Source organism: Aquarana catesbeiana, linkage group LG03 (assembly GCF_042186555.1).
Source record: "Aquarana catesbeiana isolate 2022-GZ linkage group LG03, ASM4218655v1, whole genome shotgun sequence".
Taxonomy (NCBI): Eukaryota; Metazoa; Chordata; class Amphibia; order Anura; family Ranidae; genus Aquarana; species Aquarana catesbeiana.
Genome location: NC_133326.1, coordinates 306,030,115 through 306,048,212, shown reverse-complemented (window position 1 = coordinate 306,048,212; position 18,098 = coordinate 306,030,115). Strand labels below are relative to the sequence as shown.

Here is an 18,098-nt window from a genome sequence, read left to right as displayed (position 1 = left end):
ATATTCCCCCACCAGTCATAAGATATCCAGGTAATGGGGGGCTCTAAAGTTAGAAGTCAAAGCCCTGCCTTTACCAAAGATGACCATCTCAGTCATTGGAAAAAGACCATCTATAAGCAATCTATTGATAATACTAGTGACTAGTCATTGCCCTTTGCTTGCCTTGCATAGCTTCCACAGTTCAAGAGTCTCCTTAATCTCCTAAACGTACCTCATAAAGGTACGTATAGGAGGTATTCTAATTGGTCGGCGTCATCACATGGACTGCGCCGACTAATCAGAACTGCCTAGCCCATCCTGTCACTGGGGGAAAAGAAGAGAGAAATCCACGGGGATTTCAAATCCCCGGACCGGTGAAGCAGCGACCCTATGTGTCCTAACAAGTGATTTCTGGCTTCAGGTACAGTGGGACCATGGGGGATGGGGAGGGGGTCCAGTATAAGTTCACCTTACAGTTTTTCTGTAAAGGTGAACTTACACTGTAAAGAATATCTAAATCCAAGAAAATGTAAAATATTGTAGCTTATTGGTGCTTAAATGTGGTGGCTGAATTTGTTTTAATTTTTAGGCTAAGAACATTTTTACCAAGTGCAGAAAATACATGCAGATCTTGCCAGAAATGCAATGTCCTTGACACCTTAAATGAAAGCATAAAAAAGGCTATTTTCCTACAGCTATCTACTGTAAACAAATTCCCCTCCTCTTATCTAATGAAGATGGATAGAGGAAGACGTATTTGTAGTCCAGATCAGGAGAGAAACCTGGGTAACAGCCATGGTTTTACTCTTTAAAGTGTTACTAAATCCACAACAGTAAAATAACTCTGTAAATGCAGTAAAGCATGCTTGTTACAACCCCTGGCAAAAATTATGGAATCACCAGTCCCTGAGGATGTTCCTTCAGTTGTTTATTGTTGTAGAAAAAAAGCAGATCACAGACATGGCCAAAAACTAAAGGCATTTCAAATGGCAACTTTCTGGCTTTAAGAAACACTAAAAGAAATCAAGAAAAATAATTGTGGTGGCCAGCAACAGTTAGATTTACAGAACAAGCACAGGGAATAAATTATGGAATCACTCAATTCTGAGGAAAAAATTATGGAATCACCCTGTAAATTTTCATTACAAACACTAACACCTGCATCAGATTAAATCTGCTTGTTAGTATGTAGGTAAAGAGGGTAAATCATCACGCAGTGTTGCACAAGATGTTGGTTGTTCACAGTCGGCTGTGTCTAAAACATGGACCAAATACAAACAACATGGGAAGGTGGTTAAAGGCAAGCATACTGGTAGACCAAGGAAGACATCAAAGCGTCAAGACATAAAACTTAAAGCAATATGCCTTGAAAACAGAAAATGTACAACAAAACAAATGAGGAACAAATGGGAGGAAACTGGAGTCAACATCTGTGACCGAACTGTAAGAAACCGCCTAAAGGCAATGGGATTTACATACAGAAAAGCTAAAAGAAAGCCATCTCTAACACCTAAACACAAAAAAACAAGGTTACAATGGGCTAAGGAAAGGCAACGGTGGACTGTGGATGATTGGATGAAAGTCATATTCAGTGATGAATCTCGAATCTGCATTGGGCAAGGTGATGATGCTGGAACTTTTGTTTGGTGCTGTTCCAATGAGATTTATGCAGACGACTGTCTGAAGAAAACATGCAAATTTCCACAGTCAATTATGATGGCTGTCATTAAATCTTCAATAAATGCACAGGTTTACATTGAAATTTTGGACACTTTTCTTATCCCATCTATTGAAAGGATGTTTGGGGATGATGAAATCATTTATCAAGATGATAATGCATCTTGTCATAGAGCAAAAACTGTGAAAAAATTCCTTGAAGAAAGACACATAAGGTCAATGTCATGGCCTGCAAACAGTCTGGATCTAAATCCAATTGAAAATCTGTGGTGGAAGTTAAAGAAAATGGTCCATGACAAGGCTCCAACCTGCAAAGATGATTTGGCAACAGCAATCAGACAAGGCTGGAGCCAGATTGATGAAGAGTACTGTTTATCACTCATTAAGTCAATGCCTCGGAGACTGCAAGCAGTTATAAAAGCCAGAGGTGGTGCAACAAAGTACTAGTGATGTGTTGGAGTGTTATTTTGTTTGTTTGTTTTTCATGATTCCATAATTTTTTCCTCATAATTGAGTGATTCCATAATTTATTCCCTGTGCTTGTTATATAAATCTAACTGTTGCTGGCCACCACAATTAATTTTCTTGATTTCTTTTAGTGTTTCTTAAAGCCAGAAAGTTGCCATTTGAAATGCCTTTCGTTTTTGGCCATGTCTGTGATCTGCTTTTTTTCTACAACAATAAACAACTGAAGGAACATCCTCAGGGACTGGTGATTCCATAATTTTTGCCAGGGGTTGTATACTCACTGTGGAACCTAAGGGTTTAATCCTCTGCATTGTGTAAAAAGGCTGCTTGATCCTGTCTTCTCTGTTCCTCCCTTCTTCCACAGTCCCCAAACCATCTCTTGATAGAACAGAGGCTAGAGGACAAGCTGCACATGCTCAGTTTGGTGTGTATTGCTAGAGAGTTTTTTTTTCTTGGGAGAGTGCATGTGATCAGCATAGGGCCAATCAGCACTGTCCAGACAGAGGGTCAGCCTTGCAGGACAGTCAGAGAAGAATGAAAAGTCCTCCTACAAGCTTTAACCAGAAATAGATAGAAGTTACAAGACTGCTCTAGCTGCTGATGAAAAAAGGGTATTTATCAGTTTATATTTACTAAAACTATTGCATTTACATGTTCTGTGTACTGTGGAAGACCAGATTTAGTGCAGGGTCCTGGGTTTAGTAACACTTTAACTTCACACCCGTGTTTTTAATCAAACAAATTACGTGATCTTGAATTAATTATGATGCTGTAAATATTACAATTATATTGTGAGAATATGTTGTGCTGCAACCTTTCATTGTCATAGAAAATCTCATGGTACTTGTTCACAAACAGAAGCAGGTTACAAATAAAAATATTTGCATTACTGCCAGTCAGTGGCAGAAATTATGCCTAATACCTTACCTCTGTAAGAATATAAAATGTTAATATTTGTCCATGAACAGCAGCAAATTAAAAATACAAATGTGTGTAATATAGCTCATCAGTAGCACAGTCACAGAAAAAAAAAACAGTCAAGTAAAGTGGTAAACTACTGACAGTTAGCATAGCCAATTGGCAACCATTAGCACACTGCCTGTATGGAAACCCGTCTTTAACACTGCAGATTATTTGGGCGCTGAATAAGAATATGAAGAGGGGAAGCTTCTCTTGAGTAATTTAGGTGTTGCAATTTTTGTGAATGTACATGAGTTATGCCCCGTACATATGGTTGGACTTTGTTCGGACATTCCGACAACAAAATCCTAGGATTTTTTCAGATGGATGTTGGCTCAAACTTGTCTTGCATACACACGGTCACACAAAGTTGTCGGAAAATCCGATCGTTCTGAACGCGGTGACGTAAAACACGTACGTCGGGACTATAAACGGGGCAGTGGCCAATAGCTTTCATCTCTTTATTTATTCTGAGCATGCGTAGCACTTTGTCCGTCGGATTTGTGTACACACGATCGGAATTTCCAACAACGGATTTTGTTGTTGGAAAATTTTATATCTTGCTCTCAAACTTTGTGTGTCGGAAAATCTGATGGAAAATGTGTGATGGAGCCTACACACAGTCGGAATTTCCGACAACAAGGTCCTATCACACATTTTCTGTCGGAAAATCTGACCGTGTGTACGGGGCATAAGAAAAGAAAGCTATTTATCCAGATAGGAAAGTTTGGGGAATTTCCAGGCAGGCATAGATGACCAGGTGCTGTTACAAAGTAATAATATGACTTGTTGTGGGACTGGGTAGAAAGGCAAATTACTTACAAATAATAAAATCACACCATGTAACTTTTGGGAAGTAAAATGTTCAAGAGGCCTAAGTTGTACCTCAAACTTGGCCCTTCAGGTTGCTAATCACTAATAAACTCTTAACAGCGACATAAGCCAGCAGCTCAAAGGAATATATGTGTCAAAATCCTTGTCAATGCCACATACTGGTTTTTCAAGCTTTGAGATTCAAGAATCCTTTTGTCAATTCAACGGCAACTTATGAATGTTGTCTCTCAATTTATAGATTTAGAATATAGAGTCTAAAAAGCTAAAATATAGAATATAGATTTATGAAGCTGATATATTTTAGGTTGAGAATTCTATCAGGAATACTGAAACTTTCAACTTCAGGCATTAGGCAGTAAGAGGTAAGGTAAGTTGTAAAAATCTCTTTTCAAGGTGAGAGAACGCAAATGGACCAAGAAGACCAAATGGACAAATGTAGACGGACCAAGAACATATTCATCTTTAGCTACAAGGAATAATGAAGTACCAGGAGGCAGTTCATTTGTGTCTGTTCATTAATCATGCAATGCAACCTGTGACTTTTGAGTAGAAAAAAGAGAGGCAAGGAAAAGTGTAGTGGGAGAATAACATGAGTGGAGGGGGAGAAGGAAAACTAGGAGGAGATAAAAGCTAAGTAAAAAAAAAAGATAATTTACTTGTGGCTTAAACTGTCCAGTTTAGAAAAAGAAAGAAGTCTAAAAAAATACACATGCAGGAAAAAAAACCCTAGAAAAACTCAGACTAATCATTATACATCAAAATCATGTTTTCCTGTCACTAAATAGTATTAATTTCTTTTTGCCTTAAGGAAATATTAAAAAAATGGTTCAAATTGTGTAGAGACAAACACATTCCTGTCTCTGATGAATTTGCACTCTCAAGCACCTTAGGAGATCCTGTGAAAATAATGGAATGGCAATTTCATGGGCTGCCAAAAGACAAGTATGTCAGCTATTTTGTTGTACAACAAATTTTGGGTAAAGACAGGATAAATATGAAAAAAGAGGAACGTGTATGAACTAACATCTGTCTCAGTTTTTCCATAGAAAATGCCATTATTGTGACATCAGCTCAGCGATGGCCTCTTATGGTTGACCCTCAAGGCCAGGCAAACAAATGGATTAAAAACATGGAAAAAATCAATAAGATCCAAATCTGTAAAGCAACAGACACAGACTATCTTCGAACTGTTGGTAACAGTATACAGGTACTGAGAATGTAAATGATTTTTCCTTGCTCAAAGCCTGAATATCTGTGAGGAGATTAAAAGACTGAAATCTGAAGAGCATAGAGAAAGTGTAGTTAATTCTTTACACGTTACAGTGTTTAAGTTATAATTACCTTGTTAGTCTCTGTCATCTTGTCGAGCTCTTTATTATGATTTATGACCCCAAGGCACCTGTTCACCACTCATTGCATGGCTTTCTGCCTATTCAGATAATTCTGAAAATGTTATGAACAATTGGCTGTACGAACAGTATAGCACTGGCCTGTTTGTCATGTTTTGAAATGAAATCAGTTTCTGCCTTACTGCTTTGCACTGTTGTATATTAGGTATTCTTTGAATATCTATTTTAATTAATCATATTTTCTATATTATTATCCTTATAATGAAAATGTAACACAGGGAACAACAAATAACATATAACTGATGTGACCATTTTAATCTAATTTTAATGGGAGTGCTTTATTCATTTTCTACCCATAAATAATATTACAAAATGTGGTGTGTCTTTTGCATTATGAGATTTTAAAAATGTTTCTGCACTAAACATTAGTAGGTGTGTTAGACTTAAGTGTGGCTGAAACTGTACAAGTGCTAAAGTGCTAAACACTGGTAATTTTTAGAGATGATGGTTCATTTAAACCCTAAGTTACATGGTACACTTTAAACCGTGCTAGATATACACCTATATTTTCCTGCTTATTTGCCTTTTAAATTATTTAAATTTGTTTTAGTATTTGGTATGTGGTTTTCAGTATTTTAGTATTTGGTATGTGAATTGAGACAACAGACAATCACTAGCCCCTGCAGGCTGCTCAACCTCAACTAACCCTGATTTATACAGTACAAACCCAAAATATGTGCCGTGTAATAGTTGAGTATACCATAAACTGAATCACTAAACAGTATCATTCCATTGGGTTTGGACACATGCACAAACGTGGAATGGTGTGAGTAACATAAAATTTAAAGTTGTTGTAAAAGCAGAGGGTTTTTTTTTTATCTTAATGCATTCTATGCACTAAGATAAAAAAACCTTCTGTGTGCATCAGCCCCCCTTAGCCCCCCTAATACTTACCTAAGCCCCATCTCTATCCAGCGATGTGCTTGAGTGACTCGGCCGTCCGGAACTCTACCTCCTGATTGGCTGAGACACAGCAGCGGCACCATTGGCTCCTGCTGCTTTCATTCAAAGTCAGTTAGCTATTTAGGAGAGAGAGGGGGTGGGGTCGAACCACTGCTCTATGTCTGAATGGACACATGGAGCTGCAACTCGGCTTGGGTGCCCCCATAGTAAGCTTCTTGCTGTGGGGCACTCAACAGGAGGGATGGGCCAGGGGAGCCAGTGAGGGACCCAAGAAGAGGAGGAGCAGGACTGCTCTGTGCAAAACCATTTCACATAGCAAGTAAGTATAACATGTTTATTATTTAAAAAAAAACAAGACTTTAGTATCACTTTAAGTGTTATCCCCTGCACTACCTGGCAGTGTTAGTGATGTAATACATTGTAGATAATTGTTGAAATAATCAATAATGATACAAACAAAGGTGCAAAGTAAAGATTGCTGCAACACCTAATGTGTTCACACATACACACTAGATACTGTATATACAGTAGTTCAATTGTAAATGGTGTTACACAGTCTATCATGTGAATAAATATGAGAAGTGCACTTAAAAAACAAATATTCAATATACACATCAAACATAAAATAAACACATATACCATTAACCTCAAGTGCATCAATATAGGTTCCCCGGAGGAAGTCATGTGGCGTGGCGTGGTGTAACGCAACGCGTAGGGTATGGCTGAAGCAGAGGCATTATGTTTATTCTATCCTAACATATGGATGAATGAGGCTAGTGAAATCTCAGAAGGTGCTAAGACCCTCTAACCAAGCACACAACAGCGGGATAAAAGAGAGATAAAAGAGAAGGATTCCTCGCAGAAGGATAACCAGACCACATAACTGGAACCGTATTTTAAGGCTCTTGTTTTATGGGAGTGAGGAGAGAGTTCTGTGAGCACTGAGGTGATGGTGGAAGCACACAGTTTTAATCCCCACATTTAAAGGAGAACAGATGACAGAAGTGAATTATTTATTTAACTGCACTGGGACATTATTTCTTAGCTACTTTTAGTTATTTGGCTGTATTGATGCACTTGAGATGAATCACATATGTATTTATTTGATGTTTGATGTGTATATTGAATATGTGTTTTTTAACTGCACTGCTCACATTTATTCACATAATAGACTGTGCACCACCATTTACAATTAAGCTATATATCTGGTGTGAGTAACATGTTAAGGCTACTTTAATTTTACAGTCTTGTGCTAATGGGACCTCAGAGTTTCTTATTATTTTTAGGGTGGTATAGCTCTAGCCACAGGTATTCATTTAGAGAAAAATCAGTTTAACATCAAGGTGTTATAAACACCTAAATCTTAGAAATGTGTTATGAGAAAAATCAGTAAAATTAAAAATATCAAGGAACAAACACCTGCTTGTATTCACTGTCTAAGCAGCAGTCACTAATTTAGGAATGAAAGTTTAGAGTGTTATAACTATAGCTATAGCAGCCCAAAAGACTGGGTGTTTATGTCTTTCATTGGCCAGAATTGTAATTTACTCTGGCCATTGAAATTAATAAATGCTCTCTTCCCAAGCGCTAAACACACCTTTCGTTTAGGCACGTCTAGATGCGTTTGTGTGGGTTAGACACTTTTCATTCCCAAAAGCTCCTCTCCTGAACATAAGCAATGCATGACTTATTGACACATGGGGTGAAAGAGCATTCAATGCGACCTTGATCTTTGCAGTCTCTATGGGTCCTTGGAGTGGCATTAAGGAGTCTGGAACTGGAGTGGTTCTCATGCTCATGCTATTGCATAGATATACCAGCTCACAATAAGTGTGCTCCTGTTGAAGCTTTCAAAGCGAAACACATAGAAGTTTGATTTGCCTTCCAGCCTTTATTCTGTGACTACTCCATCATTGTAAACTCTATGTAATGTGAATATGATATAACTATATGTATTCCCTATTGTTTTTTTCTATTCAGGTTGAAGGCTATATGTGTCTGGTATATTTTTTTTTAATGATTGTATTGCTGACATTTTTTTTTATCTTTGACATGGAATAAAAACTTGATTTTTTAAGAAAAAACGTTCTCTCTGTGTATACACTCCTGAGGAGCAGAGCATCGATAAAGTCCCTCTTTCTGCTAATGTTTTTTGCATTCTACAATGCACAGCTGCACCAGATTCTGTGTGCACCAGTTTTAGTAAATATCCACCTACGTATCCCTGTAGATCTGAAAATGACACTTTTTACTCCAGTAAGGAGTCTTGCGCATATAATTCAACCTGGAGCTCTTTTATTTACTTACCACATGTACTGTAGGCTTGACAATTGGCCCTTGAGGTTTAAAATATCACCATGTTGTTTTTGGAGGATTTTAATCTTATGATTTACACAAAAGAAAATAAAAGAATCCTTGGTTAAACTGTATATTATACAAGTCGTCTGTAAGGCCGCGTACACACAAGCAGACTTTTCGACCGGACTGGTCCGACGGACCGAGTCCGGCGGACAATTGGACTGTGTGTGGGCTTCATTGGACCTGCAGCAGACTTTTTTCAGTCAAAAAACTGGCGGACTTTAGATTTGGAACATGTTTCAAATCTTTCCGATGGACTCGAGTCCGGTCAAAACGTCCGCTCGTCTGTATGCTAGTCCGACGGATAAAAACCAACGCTAGGGCAGCTATTGGCTACTGCCTATCAACTTCCTTATTTTAGTCTGGTCATACGTCATCACGTACGAATCCATCACACTTTGGTGTGATCGTGTGTAGGCAAGTCCGTCCGTTGGGAAAGTCCGTCGGAAGACCACCGAAAGTCCGTCGGATAGACTGTCGGACCAGTCCGGTCGAAAAGTCCGCCCATGTGTACGCTGCATAAGGCACACCTTGCTGAAGTAAGAGGTTTTATTATAGCCTAGGAAGTGCTGTTAAAGTATGATGGTTTATGTGAAATCACCATTAACAGATGTAAATAATATTATAATTATGAATATATTTCAAATAGAGTTTCATCAATGAGAATATGTGCAATATGTCTTCTAATATGCCTATTTTCTGAAGTAATTTTTTGCCAAGGGGAATACTCTTTTAATCACTACTGTATGTTAGAATGTTTTTCACAGACAATTTGGTGCCTAAGTTTGTTTATCTGAACAATGGGACCCAAACCTCTTTGTTTTACATATATCTACTTAAAAGGATGTTTAGATATGCAATGAGGTTGGCCATCTTGTCATGAATACAGAATTTTCCCTTCAAAAAGCTTGCAAATTGGGCATACTTCATTTTCCTTCGAAAATGGATTTGACTTAAAGGGGATGGGCTTATGCTAATTAGAGGGGATTGGGAATGATCCAAACCTGTAGAGATGTGCTAGATTAGAATATTTAGAATAGAAAGGCCCACCAATCAGGATGGCCCCATGCAAGCCAATGTAGGGGAGGCCTATTTGAGTCCAGATACTTTGAGGGAGATCTAAAGAAAAGTTTTGGAACACCAGATACTAGAATGGGGCCCTCATGCACTGTTCAATAGTAACTATGGAATATAACCCTGGCAATTATCTACATTTTTTTTTATGTCTTTTCTTTCTAAATATCCGTATACAGTACTATGTTAGAGCTTGCGTAATAATTTTTCTTTGTAACCAAATGGATTGCTGGTTGTTAGATTTAGACCTGTTTATTATTTACCAATAAATGTCTGTTCTTGTGTAGATGCTTTCACCCACGGTCAAGAACTCTTATTTATCAAATCTTATTATAGTGATATTAAACCTCAAAAAAATATAGATTTTGGTTAACAGTGCCAAGGTATTCGTTAATTACGTTTGGTGCTCATCCTAATATTTAACTGGATATAGGTCTCAAATTGACAGCAAGGACAGGAGCAATGCAAACTGGTGTCTACTTCCAGGTCTACTTCCATCTCACAGTTAGATATAAAAATGTCCTGACAGTATTTTTTTGTAAAACTATTTATTTTTTGCTTATAGATTTTATAATAAACAATTAACCATTAACAAGAGTCACTATAAGAAAATTGTTCTGTGTTTGAGGCTTCCTAAATAAAGTCAGTTTTTCCAATATATTTTTTCATCATCATAACCTTGTCGTATTGTATTGTGAAGTACAATGCAGTCTAAAGTTAAAAAAGAAACAGAGGAGAGTTCACATAGACTGGGCTAGAGTGAAAGCCTGCTCATTGTGCCGTCTCCTTTATGTAGGTAGAATTGTTATTTCTACATGGTTGAGCAAGGCTGCCTTGAGGTTTTTAGAAATAAAAAAACTCTCAAGAAAGACCCTCCAGAGCAGGAAATCTGTCTGTTTCATCCCATGGGGTCAGTTGGCACAGAGTGAGACTGACACAGTTTTTATTTTCCTTTCAAGTCCGTTTCACTTCACCAAGAAGCAAAACAGGCGAATCTCAGCCTTGTGGGGGTTTTGTTAACAGTTTTACACTGAGAATGCAAACCATCCATTGTAGATTAGTAGCTTAATTTTAACAGTTGGATGTTTTCGCTAAGATCCCAGCTGTATGTCAAGATGTTTGCCAACTACAGAGTAATACATGACTGAAAGTAAATATAGTTTGTGACTTTGGATTTAGGGATGCTAAGATATTGAACTTCTTACTAAATGTGTGTGCTTTTGAAACATTATAGTTTTCTAGCTGGGTGTATAATAGCATTATAGTAATACGTATACTAGTTAGAGTTAGTATTGTAGCATGTGGCTCCTTCAAATTATCTGCAGAATGTTTCCCCCTTTTTGTAATTTATTGCTCCCTTTCTGCAGTATAGACAGTGTTGAACTGTAAAGTAGCCCCCAGTGCATGGGGAGTGGCGGCCATTTTGGAGTAGACCAAGTTTTGAAGCGATCACCTGTCAGCTGAAAACCTGGGACTTGGGCACACCCACTGGATGGAGGAGAGATGGGAGAAAGAGCTGAGCTGAAGGGAGAGCATGTGGATGGATGGAGCTGCCTAAACGTCTGGAGTGGCCTTTAGCCATGTGTGCCTGTTTACACTGTTAACCCTTGGGATTTTAAGGGTCAACGCTGCCTGAAAAACAGTTTTAAAGCAATGTTGGCCCTGGCACCTGACAGCAGAGTTTTTAGGTTGGGTGAAAAAGTGGATCAGACCACCTTCAACACTTATGCATTGCTGGAGTGGAGGAGAGGCATCCCTGCCTGTTTTCAGGGAGCCAGTCTACAGTTGATCAGCAATGTTGAAGCTTGCCAAGTTCAAACCAGAATGCCAACTAACAATCCTGAGCATAGAAGTCAGGCAGCATTGACAAAAAGAATCCCTGCACCAACACCCATAGCCAAAATAGGACCTAAATTCATTGCAGCCCTGGACTATGAGCAGCCCTTCTTACACTGGGTCTGGTTAACAGTGATTGAGACTCTGCTCAGTAGGGATGAGCCGAACACCCCCCTGTTCGGTTCGCACCAGAACATGCGAACAGGAAAAAAGTTCGTTTGAACACGCGAACACCGTTAAAGTCTATGGGACACGAACATGAATAATCAAAAGTGCTAATTTTAAAGGCTAATATGCAAGTTATTGTCATAAAAAGTGTTTGGGGACCTGGGTCCTGCCCCAGGGGACATGGATCAATGCAAAAAAAAGTTTTAAAAACGGCCGTTTTTTCAGGAGCAGTGATTTTAATAATGCTTAAAGTCAAACAATAAAAGTGTAATATCCCTTTAAATTTCGTACCTGGGGGGTGTCTATAGTATGCCTGTAAAGGGGCGCATGTTTCCTGTGTTTAGAACAGTCTGACAGCAAAATGACATTTTGAAGGAAAAAACTCATTTAAAACTACCCGCGGCTATTGCATTGCCGACAATACACATAGAAGTTCATTGATAAAAACGGCATGGGAATTCCCCAAAGGGGAATCCCGAACCAAAATTAAAAAAAAAAAATAACGTGGGAGTCCCCCTAAATTCCATACCAGGCCCTTCAGGTCTGGTATGGATATTAAGGGGAACCCCGGCCAAAATTTAAAAAAAAAAATGACGTGGGGTTCCCCCTAAATTCCATACCAGACCCTTTAGGTCTGGTATGGATTTTAAGGGGAACCCCGTGCCAAAAAAAAAAAAAAAAAACAGCGTGGGGTCCCCCCAAAAATCCATACCAGACCCTTATCCTAGCACGCAACCTGGCAGGCCGCAGGAAAAGAGGGGGGGACGAGAGTGCGGCCCCCCCCTCCTGAACCGTACCAGGCCACATGCCCTCAACATTGGAAGGGTGCTTTGGGGTAGCCCCCCAAAACACCTTGTCCCCATGTTGATGAGGACAAGGGTCTCATCCCCACAACCCTGGCCGGTGGTTGTGGGGGTCTGCGGGCGGGGGACTTATCGGAATCTGGAAGCCCCCTTTAACAAGGGGACCCCCAGATCCCGGCCCCCCCCTGTGATAAATGGTAAGGGGGTACAAAAGTACCCCTACCATTTCACTAAAAAACTGTCAAAAATGTTAAAAATGACAAGAGACAGTTTTTGACAATTCCTTTATTTAAATACTTCTTCTTTCTTCTATCTTCCTTCATCTTCTGGTTCTTCTGGTTCTTCTGGCTCTTCTGGTTCTTCCTCCGGTGTTCTCGTCCAGCATCTCCTCCGCGGCGTCTTCTATCTTCTTCTCCTCGGGCCGCTCCGCACCCATTGCATGGGGGGGAGGCTCCCGCTCTTCTCTTCATCTTCTTCATCTTCTTCTCTTCTTCTTTTCTTCTCTTCTTCTCTTCTTGTCTTCTTCATTTTCTTCTCCGGGCCGCTCCGCCCCCCTCTGACGCACGGGACATGACGGGACTTCCCTGTGGCATTCCCCGTGACGTCACAGGGAAGTCCCGTCAAGTCACCGTGCGTCAGAGGGGGGCGGGGTCACCGGGTGGCCCCGCCCCCCGTTATTTAAGAACTGTCAGACGAGGAGCGCCGTCACACAGCGGGAGCCTCCCTCCATGCCAGCATGGGTGCGGAGCGGCCTGGAGAAGAAAATGAAGAAGAGAAGAAAAGAAGAAGAGAAGAAGATGAAGAAGAAGAGAAGAGCGGGAGCCTCCCCCCATGCCATGGGTGCGGAGCGGCCCGAGGAGAAGAAGATAGAAGACGCCGCAGAGGAGATGCTGGACGAGAACGCCGGAGGAAGAACCAGAAGAGCCAGAAGAACCAGAAGAACCAGAAGATGAAGGAAGATAGAAGAAAGAAGAAGTATTTAAATAAAGGAATTCTCAAAAACTGTCTCTTGTCATTTTTAACATTTTTGACAGTTTTTTAGTGAAATGGTAGGGGTACTTTTGTACCCCCTTACCATTTCACACAGGGGGGGCCGGGATCTGGGGGTCCCCTTGTTAAAGGGGGCTTCCAGATTCCGATAAGCCCCCCGCCCGCAGACCCCCACAACCACCGGCCAGGGTTGTGGGGATGAGGCCCTTGTCCTTATCAACATGGGGACAAGGTGTTTTGGGGGGCTACCCCAAAGCACCCTCCCAATGTTGAGGGCATGTGGCCTGGTACGGTTCGGGGGGGGGCCGCACTCTCGTCCCCCCCTCTTTTCCTGCGGCCTGCCAGGTTGTGTGCTCGGATAAGGGTCTGGTATGGATCTTTGGGGGGACCCCACGCCGTTTTTTTTTTTTTTTGGCGCGGGGTTCCCCTTAAAATCCATACCAGACCTGAAGGGTCTGGTATGGAATTTAGGGGAAACCCCACGTCATTTTTTTTTTTTAATTTTGGCCGGGGTTCCCCTTAATATCCATATCAGACCTGAAGGGCCTGGTATGGAATTTAGGGGGACTCCCACGTCATTTTTTTTTTTAAATTTTGGTTCGGGATTCCCCTTTGGGGAATTCCCATGCCATTTTTATCAATGAATTTCTATGTGTATTGTCGGCAATGCAATAGCCGCGGGTAGTTTTAAATGAGTTTTATCCTTCAAAATGTCATTTTGCTGTCAGACTGTTCTAAACACATTATTAAAATCACTGCTCCTGAAAAAACGGCCGTTTTTAAAACTTTTTTTTGCATTGATCCATGTCCCCTGGGGCAGGACCTGGGTCCCCAAACACTTTTTATGACAATAACTTGCATATTAGCCTTTAAAATTAGCACTTTTGATTTCTCCCATAGACTTTTAAAGGGTGTTCCGCGGCATTCGAATTTGCCGCGAACACCCCAAATTGTTCGCTGTTCGGCGAACTTGCGAACAGCCAATGTTCGAGTCGAACATGAGTTCGACTCGAACTCGAAGCTCATCCCTACTGCTCAGGAAGTCAGCCAGTGTCTTCTGGTGAAGAGGTTTTTAAAAAATTGATGTGATGTAGCAGGCTAAACAGGCATTGGATAAGTGAGACATTCTGGAGACCCAGAAGAAGCAAGGGCTTAGTGAAAGCTTAGGACCCAACTCCAGGATATTAGCAACCCCACATTCACACCCCCCTCCATCCCACCCTTCTCTAACCAACTGCTGGTATGAAAAAAATATCTATCTGAATGCCCATTTTACTTACCTGAAGCCATGGTCACAAGAAAGTCCCCAGGGCAGCTGGGATTATAAAGGAAGCTGTGGCTTTCCAAATTAACAATCTGTCTAATTTAGTCTAAAAACAAATTTGGAACAAAACAAATTGCACATGTCTAATCAGAACTGAGAGATTCACATATTATCGGTGTCTCCCAGTTAAGTATGTGTTTGACCCCCATCAGACAACCAGGAACCTTCAATACACTTGCCATGATGTGTCCTTTGTCCCTCGGCTCCATCAAGAGTTTTTTAATAACGGGGATGAATTCAAACCTGGTAAGGTAACTCCTAAGACCCTTTATCTCAGAAAGTGACTCTGCATTGGAGGATGTGCACCCCATGCTGCGATCAGTGTAACAACACTTGAAAAGCAGAAGGTTCCAGCTAAGTGTGAAGGCTATGGAGGCTAGAGAAAAAGTCCTGCAGCTAGGAGAAGTGACTTGTCTCTGTGGTTCAGTCCAATTGAGCTGGGACCAACCGGCCCCTTACATCATCCTTGAAAATGATTCAAAGGGCAAGAAGGACTCTGGAATAGAGCTAATCTCTAAATTAGTCTGAGGAAAGTATTGTTACAGGCCTGAGGGAGAATCCCGCTGACTTCCCTAAGAGGTTACAGGGCCAAATACTGATGGGGCAGGTGAATGTAGCCACCCCCATCTCACCATCTCTTTTGGTGGGGGTAGCCAAAGGCGTTATTCCAGCAAAGCAATTCTACCCAATGAATACCCCAATCTGGGGTACATGGGGAGTGGTGGCCATTTTGGAGTAGACCAAAGAGGTCCCCTGTTACCTGAAAACCTGGGACTTGGGCCCACCCATTGGATGAAGAGAAGAGTGGAGAGCATTCTCTAACTAATATTTCCCACCCTTCACCTCCACACCTAACACCTGATCTCTCTGCTGCAGGAGATATATTAAAGCCACTGCTAGGCAGATATGAATGCACTGTTAAGGGCTATTCAAACTCCAGTTTAAAAACATTGGTCTAGCATTTCCTATGCTTTTTCTAAAGTGGTGTTCCAGAAGATGGATGGGTCCATCAGATTGTGCATCAACTATCATACCTTCAAACGGAGAATTGTTCTTGATCAGTACACCACTGGGACTGATCTGGGATCAAGTGGTTCAGGGTGTTGGACTTGAGGGATAGGTACCATCAGATTTCTATGCACCCCAAAGATAGAGAGAATATTGCTTTTATCTGCCCATTGGTTTCTATGAGTTCAGCAGGAAAGCATAGATGGAGTCCCTGCGGCTTTTCAAGCTCTGATAGAGTGGACAGTGGGAGACATGAACCTGACTGAGGTGTTGTATCTAGATGACTTGATAGATTTCAGGAATACACTTGAGTACTAACAATGACTAAAGAAAGTACTGAAACATCTTCACAAATAAGGGCTGATGCCTGTTATATCCTTGGAAGGAGTGGCAACTGATCCTAAGAAGCTAGAAGCCATCACCTCTTAGTCAAAACCCTGAAATGTTACCAAACCGATGTCAGTTTTTGGATTGTGTTCCTATTATTTAGGTTGTTCATGGAGGGGTCTATTAACATAGCCCAACCATTCAGTGAACTCTTGAAGACAAAAGAAGATGAAGATGACTCAATGACTCCTGACTGGGCCTATCAAGCCAGAGGGGCTAAAAATTCCATACAAGAGGGGTGGTCTGGCCAGTGTTAGCAGGCCTTTTTCCAGATGAAGCAGGAGTTTGACCCATACCCCTGTCTTATTCTATGTTGACCCAGATTGGCCTTACAAAATGTAGAAGCCAGCAGAGGACTGGGGGGATGTTACAAAGTATTTCAAGAACACAGACAGACAACTGAGATTGGGCTCTCATTCCTTCTGGGAAGAATTACCCCACCCACAAGATAAAGTTTCTGGGCCTAAAGTGTGTGGTAGTAGATGTGTTGAAAGACTTTGTAGTGCACAGTTAGAGGACAATCAGATACAAACTATCTCATAATTATACTTGCGACTGCCAAGATGGATGCCCCAGGACATTGATGGTTAACAGCTCTGTCCTTTATATAACTTCAGTTTGGAGTACTGTCCAGGAGTCAACAATGGAGATGCATGATACTGAGGCTTCTTAGGAAGAGTGGACCTAACTGACATTGGAAGGGATCTAAGCCCTGTGTCAAAGGGCTGAGCGTCAGATCAGCGAAGTGACAAGGGCTGAATTGGAGTTATCACTGCTGTTGTCTTAAAAGCTGTACCCCTTATGTCATCTATCTTTGAATGATCTGAAGAGCTGTCATCTGGACCTTTTGCTAACACTCTCTGAAGGAGGCAATTTGGTTCATAGTTAGAGTTAGATCAGTTACAGCTTCATGCTTGGTTGGTCTACTGAAGGTTCGCCTTGAACGATCCTGAAGACAATTGGCAACTGTTCCTTTCTGAAAAGCACAGAACAGTGATGACAGCCTTACAAGATGAACATGGCCACCTGAAACCAGACTTTTAGGTTAACAAAATTGGGCCAGGTAAATGGGACTTAGGAATGTACCATTGGGGACCACTAGAAAGAACAATATCAACCACGTATAGAAGGTGTATAGTAAAAAACATCAATTTTTATTCACATGTAGATTTAAAATCATGTTAAAACAGTAGGAAAATGCAAATATCCAAATGTATGTCCTTGAAAGAGGTCTACGCGTTTTGTGTATTCACAGTTTCATCAGGACCAACAGAGATTTTTTTTAAAAAAGGAATGCACAAGCACTAAAAACTATTTTACAAGAAAAAAAGGAAACAACCAAAATTAGCCATATAAACAATATATTTACAGTATATGCATTACCCCTTGTGTGTGAGATCACATACATAGCTATATGTACATACATAGCTATATATCAGCATGACAAATCTCTTACCCTTAAGCACATATATATAGAAGGAAAAATAAAACTTGTGTGGCTGTGTCAGTCAAATTGCGCCTGTCAGCTCATGGGAGAACTTTTCGCACCAATGAGGTCTATCTAGAATGGCATAAAGGCACGTTATGTATACATGCCATTTCAACATGTGATGACTCCTTACATACAGGTGAGTTATATTAGGCTTACCTAGACCATAACTTGCATCCCACAGTTTCAAGATACTGTGACCCAATAACGAGGTCAGACTTAAAGTGGATGTAAACCCTCACATATACCCAGTGAAGTGAACAGCCTCAGATGATACACAGGGATGAAACAAATCTCCCTACATAAGTTTTACATGCATATCTGCTGTCTTGAGCTTTCTGAATTCTTTAGAAAGTTCAGATCGTGTTAGAAGATTTTCTCTTCCTGGTTAACACTGCAGTGAAGCCTGGGCATACAGCTAAGACAGCTGA

At 40.7% G+C, this 18,098-nt stretch overlaps 1 protein-coding gene across 1 annotated transcript in view; it reads left to right on the top strand.

Annotated features, from left to right (window-relative positions):
- LOC141133958 (dynein axonemal heavy chain 3-like) overlaps positions 1 to 18,098 on the top strand; it is a 3,453,856-nt gene that overhangs the window by 2,770,718 nt on the left and 665,040 nt on the right. The window contains exons 60-61 of the mRNA XM_073623563.1: positions 4,727 to 4,860; positions 4,954 to 5,125. Of these exons, the coding sequence (XP_073479664.1) occupies positions 4,727 to 4,860; positions 4,954 to 5,125 (306 nt within the window). The remainder of the gene's footprint in view (positions 1 to 4,726; positions 4,861 to 4,953; positions 5,126 to 18,098) is intronic.